The sequence below is a fragment of the Daphnia carinata genome, chromosome 4, assembly GCF_022539665.2.
Source record: "Daphnia carinata strain CSIRO-1 chromosome 4, CSIRO_AGI_Dcar_HiC_V3, whole genome shotgun sequence".
NCBI classification, from domain to species: Eukaryota; Metazoa; Arthropoda; class Branchiopoda; order Diplostraca; family Daphniidae; genus Daphnia; species Daphnia carinata.
Genome location: NC_081334.1, coordinates 7,658,857 through 7,667,055, shown reverse-complemented (window position 1 = coordinate 7,667,055; position 8,199 = coordinate 7,658,857). Strand labels below are relative to the sequence as shown.

The 8,199-nt window shown below is 41.9% G+C and overlaps 1 protein-coding gene across 1 annotated transcript; it reads left to right on the top strand.

Moving 5' to 3' along the window:
- Positions 1 to 285: 285 nt before the first annotated feature.
- On the top strand, positions 286 to 7,995 carry LOC130687467 (mucin-5AC-like). The gene is made up of 4 exons (XM_057510639.2): positions 286 to 439; positions 1,083 to 1,341; positions 5,545 to 6,358; positions 6,498 to 7,995. The coding sequence occupies exons 2-4, from the start codon at positions 1,321 to 1,323 to the stop codon at positions 7,370 to 7,372; spliced, it is 1,710 nt and encodes a 569-aa protein (XP_057366622.1). The 5' UTR covers positions 286 to 439; positions 1,083 to 1,320; the 3' UTR covers positions 7,373 to 7,995.
- Positions 7,996 to 8,199: the final 204 nt, after the last annotated feature.

Sequence of the window (8,199 nt, the reverse complement as noted above, 5' to 3'; positions counted from 1 at the left end):
TGTCCGTCTTTTCTGGCCTTTTTGTTACAACACACACACACACACACACACACAGTGGCCACTTGTATAGAGCGAATAGCCTGGCGGAGGAGGCTGGTATTACGTAGCAAACTGGGAGGGGCACTCTGGAGAACTTGCTCCATCTTTTCTTACTGTCCAGTATGTGTGTGTGTACCCTATACACACACACTATGGGATAGTGGGCAGGGGATGGTAAGAAAGGGTGGAGTGAAGGGGAAAGAGAGAGAGAAAGAGAAAAAAAGAAGAAACATCCAAACCTAAAAAAGAAAAAAAAAACACACAGAGAAGGAAACGAAATGATCCACAGGTGACTCGAAAGTCATCAGCCACTCGATCGCCAAGTCCCAAGCAGAGAGCTACCGTTCGCCGGAGCGCGCTCGCCCGCCTGTCTTTAAGTGTTGTCGTTTACGTTTTACAGGTAAGATTTCAGACATTTCAAGTTTTACTATGAATCACATATACCGTTTCTTTGAGGTAGCGATTGATTTCATTTGAACGTTTATTGACCGTGAATTGTGCTGCGTGATGGGAGGGTGTTGGTGGGCATTTTGATTGTTCCAACCGCTTTTTTTTTTATTGCGGATAAATGGGATGTTCGGTTTGTTCGCTAATCGATTTTGAGATCACGTGTCTGTGATAAAAACGTACGTTGCTCTCGTGATTGCTAAATTATTTCAAGGGCATGCGTTCGCCATTTGAATATGTCGATTGGCACTGTTTGTTCGGTGCTAGAAGACGAGATAACGATTATTTACGATTTGATCTAACCAAATGAAAAAATATGTTGACTTCATGAATAGCACATTCAGTTGGGAGTCCTTGAAAAATGTTGAAGAAAAAAAAATGTCATACGTGTAATATTTGGTCTACCAGTTAGACGAGATTGAAAAAGGAAAAAACGATTGGTGGGGGTTCATTGCGTTGCATGTTTGATACTGCGGTGTATTTCGCTTCATTAAGGCAATGGATGTTTGATCATTAGCATTCCGGTTTTTTCCCCAATTTGGCTCATGTTATCTCGACGTTTTAATTCATTTATTTTTTTTTTGTGGTTGTTGCAGTGAACAAGAAATGTATCGAATCGAATCCATCGAATCAGGAAGACCAACTTTGGATTAATAGCAATTTTCTACCACTGATCGTTTATTACCCACAATTGAATACTACGCAAACCCTCTTCTAGCTACTATTATACACAGCAGAGATTTAGCACTGACTACCCCCTGTTCCAGAATATTGTGGATTAATCGAAGAAATCGAAACAAGAGAACATTCCCAAAGAGATCTATCATCAACATCATGATCTACCTGCAAATCACGGTAAGAAATGTTTCTGTTTTTATTTTGTGTCCATGTCCTCTTACCCCCCGTAGTTTGGCCATCATCAAGCCAAGGGGGGGTCTGTTGATAGGGTGGGCTTTAATTAGGTATGTTCGTACACAAAGGGAGGGAGATGATAAGCTCAGGTATTGTGTGGCTAGACTGTGTAACACGTCAAAGTACATAGAAGCATAAAACCTTAGCCAAAATTGGCTGTTTTTGGATGGAAGATTAGCTATTGGCAAAAAGCTTGCCCTCCAGTTAAAGACGAAACGTTATTGTTTAGTTGCCAAAGAAAATGAAGAGCCTTCAGAGGGTGAGATTACCTGCAATTTAGTAAACGTTAGTGATGAGCCATTCGTTTTTGTTTTTACGTCGAACAATTCTTAATTTTTTCCCTATGGAATGCCAACGTGAGGTTTTCGACCTCTTTATCCTGTCTGATTTGGTGAGTGTTACCATGTCATCTCAGGGCTTTGAAAAATGGGAGAATGTTTTTACCTGTTCTTCATCGTCAAGGTCGATGTACACGCGTCATGTGTTCATGTGCTCCACTCTCAACATCCATATAATCCTCCCACAATTCACTCACCTTTATAAATATTCATAGGTTATAAAAGAACATCTCGTTTCTTTTAAGTTAGTTTGCGATTAGATTCTTTTGCTTTTACTTTCCCTGTCAATCTTTCTCTCCTATACTGATTCCGTGTAGATGAGGGTACCTTAAAACCGGCAATCGGTTTCACGCGTTCACGTAACATACGTTTTCTCCTCTCACCATAAGAAAAGTGATGACATTTGCATATGGCGCATTGACGAGATTACCATCCTTTTTTTTATTTTATCTCGTTATTTTTGAAAGTTTCCTTCCTACTCGGTTTGAATCATCGGCATTTTCTAGTAGACGTCGCTTTTGTTTTTCAAATATCACGACTCTATTACATCGGCCAGCGCTCCCGACACAGCATGGGGCCCGTTTCCAGCGCCTTTTCTCGAAAGTATAAAATCATTTGCCATGCAAAAAAAAAAATAGAAAACGAAATGAAAATCAACACGAAAATAAACGAAGAACGCACTAGGACGACCTTGCCTACCGCGTTGGCTTTATTTTTGCGTGTGTCGCGCTAACACCACCACCACAACCACGAAATAATGATGGATGAAGGTCTCGTCTTCAAATTACCCTCCCAACTTTAAAACAAAAACAAAAAAAAAACACAAAAAAAAAGAGTGCGGATAAGGAATGAAAAATCTGGCTCAGTCGGTGCTACATTCCGGTCACGCATTCAAAAAGAAAGAAAGAAAAAAAGAAAAAAAAAACCTTAGAAACAATAATTACATTTATTCCACAGCGGCTGTCTAACGGGCGTGCACTTTAAACATTTCTTTGGTGCTTTTTATTAGGGATTTTATTTTTTTTTTTCAGCAACCATAAAACCCCCAATGGTAAAGTAGTTGAAACGTTAAATGGCCATTTTTTTTTCCCTTCTCTTTGATTCCGGCGATATAACTCAATCGACACTGTCGTATAACAAATTGCAAGTAGGAAACAATTGACAAACGAATGGGTTTTTTTGTTCCGCTATTGTAAAACAAAAAAACGAACAATTACATTAGTCACAGAAGGTACACGAGACCTTGATGATCAACGTGATTCGTTTTTTTTTTGTCGTTTCTAAGTTGAGCAGCATAAATACTGAAAGACTCCAGCAAACCGGTTCCTCTTAGTTAGCACATGCCAATCACGTGTTCTGCACTGTATCAGTGGCTATGACACGATAGAAGTTGAACGAAAGACTGAACTGTGTGTTCTATTTGACGTGAACTTGATGTAGTTTGAGAATGAGAGCGTTTTGAATGAAACGAGCATTTTTCTTTATTGCATATGGTTTTCTGTTTAAATGGGAAGGTCGTGAAAACAAGAAAAAAAACAAAAATGAATTCATTAGTATGCGAATATTGTTACACGAGACGTAAAGGATGTCCCGCTCTGGGCGTTAGCGTATTTGTTTTAGTCGACGAAAGTTTTTTCTTTAAAAAAAAAAGACAACGCCAGAAAAAGATGGCCAGCAAATAAAACTTGACGGTCAAATTTTTTTTGCTCCATTGGCTGGAAAATTATCAGACGAAAAGGAAGAAGAACGAAGGCCGAGGTAATTTGGTTATAGCTTACTTTTGAATTCACAATGATTGCATAACTATGAGCAATTTTCGACGCGCTGGAACAATTCCCCGTAATGATCCTTTCTTTCTTAAGAGTTTTTTAACTTTATTTTATTTGCATTTCTTAAGGCTTAATGTGAAACAATTTCCGTATTGCGCACCGCACTTATTTCGTAAAATTCCAAACAACTAAATGGATTTTCCCAAGCCGATCGTTTTGCATAAATGATAATGCATTATTAGTAGACGCGACAGGCAGTCGACATGGAATCGGTGAAAAGAAATGCAGAAACAAGAATCAAAAGAACATTTTTTTTTTTTTTACGAAATCACCTGTGTTTAATGCTCCGCAACGAAAGAAAATGTCCCGGAGCAAGGTCGGGGAAACGCCTTAAAAAAAAAAAAAAAAAAGAGGATAGACACGAGGGAGAAGGTTCTGGTGCAGCTATTCCATCACGACTCCACCCAAATTCGGAATGAAAAGAAAAAAAAAAAAGCGTATCGAAGATTAGAAATGGATTACAAAAAGACACCAGGAAATTGGCGTGTCTTTTTTCAAAAGACCCTCCCGTGACGGTCGCATCTATTGTCGTGTTTCTCTTGCGTCTGTCAACTTGTTTTTTTGGTCACAAACAACGGTCACGCCTGTGCGATCCTGAATCGAAGGAAGGCCGAATGCTAATGCCGCCATCGTTGCGGAGAAGAAGGGTGATTTTCTTAACTAATTTGAACGTCGTCCCGCACAAGGTTTAGCCCTTGGTTCTTTTCTCTTTTCCAAATGCCTTCAGTTTCATTTTTCTTGTAATTCGCAGCTAGCAAAAAAAAAAAAAAAAGAAGAAGAAAGACCTGTTTTTTTATTATTTTTTCTTTTCTTTGGTTTCTTTTCTTTCTTTTTAAACTTGTCTTAACTCTAAGAAAAACTGCGAGCCGAAGTCCCATATTTAGATTCGCTCTGATGGACAAGTAGCCCCCGGACTAGTAGAAATGAAATCATTATTCAGCCCATTGCCAATGAATAATTTCGCTGTTTGACTCCGTGTCGTAAAAACGAATAACAACAAAAAATGCGGTTATGTTGGCCCAGGTAAAAATCTTCCATATTGAGTCAACGGTAGTCGGATGTGTCTATTAACTTCAGTGATTATCCGTCCATTAGCTATTTGAATATGAGCAATAATAACATCCAGGAAACGAAAGCCTTTCGGGACGGAGTCGATTGACGTTACGATATTCTTTTCCTTTTATAGTTGCCTTCTCCTTTACTTTCACTTTTCACGACGAGCATCTGTCTGGCAGCAGCTCTGATGGATGCGAATCTCTTTCATTTCAAAGCGAAAAGCGACTGTTGAATGCTAAAAAAAACTAAATCGATGACTTTGTTTGGCGTTTTTCTTTGTCCAGCCAGGTCAAACTGGATGATATAAAACAGCGAAGCGAACTAGTCACTAAGCAGATTTCGATCGTTTCGATTTTTGACCATCATCTTTTTGGATCGTCTCCCCGACTCTGTCGAGTCCTTGAAAATTCGTTCAGCTGATTCGCCGCTCTGATTACGGCATCATCCATTGCTGCAGGGCTCTTTCTCTCTCTTTTGGCTCTTTTGCTTCTTTTTTTTTTTTTCCATTTTCTAAAGGTAACACAAGCAAGTATTCTTTCAATCACCTCAAAAGTCATTGACCGTAAAGAAGGAACACAAAAAAAAAAAACCGTATCCAACTTTGATCTACGATCTCTTAAAACAAGTGATCCGGACATCCGACCAATGGTACATTAAGGATTTATTTCTTCCCCGTATTACGTCAGCAAAGCTTCTTTTTTTATTTTCTATCACCTCCTCCCCCCCCCCCCCCCCCCTTTCTCTTTCGAAACGATTAAAATACAGCCGCCAGAATATTGCAGACGTCAGGCCCCGGCGGATGAGGGCGTTGGCCCAAAATCCGGCTCTTATCGCCCACCTGTTTTCTATCGTTCATATATGAACCAAATATCTTACGATCGATTCAATTCATAATGTCTCTTCATTGCATCCGGTTTGCGCAGTTTTGCGTGCTCTTCGTCGTGTCCAGCGTTCGTTCGATGCCGGTGGCTAACGTGGAAGAGACAAGCCCGACGGAATGGACTCACGACATCACGACAGAAGAGGCGACGGCGGCCACTTGGCTGGCGCCAGAATCGCTTGCAAAAGAGATACTGGACGCTGGTGCTGCTGATGTCAGCAGCCCTGATGACAACAACAAAAGCCCTGCGACGACCACGACCGAGGAGCCGTTCAACGCCGTCACGGACCGTGACGAACCTACCGTTTGGTCACCTTCACAAACGGTCGAGATCCGTCTCCATCCTCAATCGTTGAGGACGGGAGACGTGAAAACTGGTGAAGAACATCCGGAGGAAGTGAAAGCGACATCGACTACGGTGGCGCCTTCTAGCGTCGCTCCAGCACAAGAGGACGTCTTCGGCCAGCGGACGGTGGTGAAACCTCAACAACAACAACAACAACAACAACAACAACAGCACGGAAGTTTCAGCGGTGTAACGGGCCGTTTGAGATCTAGGGACAGCGTAGGTGCGGCGTTACGTCGCGCCGTGACAGGCTCTCCGGCCGTCCAAAAGCTCCAGCAGAGTACGACGCGCATGGCTAGTTTGCCTATCTCTTCAGGGCGTGGCAAGGCCGGTGCGATAACTGGACGCAAGATCGTCGGTTTTGGCAGCTTGTCCAACTTGCCCAGCATTCAGCGCGTACCTGCGAAGTCTTTCTTCAAGAACCGACAAACTGGACATGGCCATGGCGGTGACACGCCTGCTGATACTCATATGGAGCCTTCACCTCAATGGCTTTACGGAACTAGTAAAGGTACGCGTATCACGATACAAAAACTAGAATTTTTCTTTTTTTTTTTTTTTTTGTTTGTTTTTATAACGAATTCAACATGAAATAAAGACGAGGGGCTATAACCGGTTCTTTTTTTTTTTTTCTCTTTTAAATAAAACAGACACAAGGAAAGCCGTCGAATCGTTCCGGCTATCCAATAACGAGCGATTGCTCGTTTTGGGTCTGCGGGATAAAGTGATGACGACGACGACGACTGTCAGCAACCAGGAAGCAGAAATCGTTACGTCTACAACTAGTAAACCGGAAGAAGCGGCTTCTACGACGACATTGTTTGCCACTACGACAACCGTTCAACCTCCCGTCAGCGAACAGATGGCCGTAACGGAAATTAAGATCGTGGAATCGACTACGGCACGGCCGGAAGTTTCGGAAAGTGTGACACAAGAATCGAATGATGTGCCACTGCAGATGAGCGATGCAACTCCTAAAGCGAATGACGCAATTCCGGAAATCAATAACGAAACATCGGAAAGAACGCACGAAAAGGCAGAAGGTCACGTTACGTCCACCGAGCTCGTCCCGCACGCGGAAACCGTTTCAACGTTGACGGCCAGTTCAACTGAAACGAACCCGTTCACGTCGTCCAAGACGAAATTCGAGCAGATTCCGCTGGATGAAAAAGCGGAGCCCATCAAGAGCCTCGACAATTCTCCAATAGATGGCCAGGCATCTTCGAAACAAGAATTGGGATCTTTACCTGCGAGCGACGACTGTTTCGGCGCTGATTGCAACGGCGACCAAGAGACGGGCTTGAACATGGGCCAGTTGGATCATGGAGGATTCGACGAGGAGGCACATCGGTACCTCGTCGAAGAGAAAACGCACGATGGTTACATCATCGGAGAGTTTGGAGTGGTTAGCCGGTCGAGCGACTTGAGGGCCGTTCGTTACACGGCGCACGGGTCCATCGATCCGCAATTGATTCAGGAAATGTTACGGACTTTCTGGTTACTGAAAACGGGCGAGAAAGAGTAAGAACAAAATAAGAAGAAAAAGAAAAGCCTATCGTTATTGTTTTTTTTTGTTTTTTTTTTGTTAATTGTGTTGTGTTTTTGTTTTTGTGTCACTCGCTCTCACCAATCATTCGATTCCTATCTATTTTTTGTTCCAAAGTGTTTTCTAATTGTCGACATCCGGCGGGAGACGGTACGACCCTTTATTACTGGAACCAGTGCAATCTCCGAATTTTTTTGTTTCTCTTGATATCCTTTTTGCACACACACACACACACACACACACACATGCAAAGTGTGGAGAAGATGTCGGCAGGGACGCTGAAAAAGAGTCTCTGTTTTTCCCGATTTATTTTTAATTTGATTGTTACGTTGATTGATGGATTCAGCGCGTCGCTATTTTATGGATTTTTTTTTTACGTTTTATACGTGTGTGTGTGTGTGTGTGTGTGCATATCGCGTATGTGTCTGTGGCCACGTTCAACATCTGATTTTCTTTTCTTGGCTCTCTTCTTCACGCTCTTTATTGCAATTCTTGAACTTATTTCTTAGATGGAATCTCATTAGATTGCAGCGTGCCATAGTCTGTCGTGTATTGTTTCTCTGACCGAACGAAAGGAGAACAATAAATGGTCTTCCACTCTATTCAATTTGAAGGTGCTTTGCAATAATGTACAAAAAAAAAACACACATAAAAAAACAAAACAAATGGTGAAAGGTATCGATGTTGAAGGTGAATAGATCGTTCGTATTGTACAGTCGGGCTTGTTAGATATGTTACCGAGTATCAACGTCAATTATCTCTATTTTTTTGCTCAGCCAAATTGAACATGGCCTAAATCTTATGCA

Coding starts and splice junctions, on each gene's coding strand:
- LOC130687467 (XM_057510639.2), top strand. CDS start 1,321: ATGATCTACCTGCAAATCACG. Junction 1,342..5,544: donor TGATCTACCTGCAAATCACG/GTAAGAAATGTT, acceptor CGGTTTGCGCAG/TTTTGCGTGCTCTTCGTCGT. Junction 6,359..6,497: donor GCTTTACGGAACTAGTAAAG/GTACGCGTATCA, acceptor TAAATAAAACAG/ACACAAGGAAAGCCGTCGAA.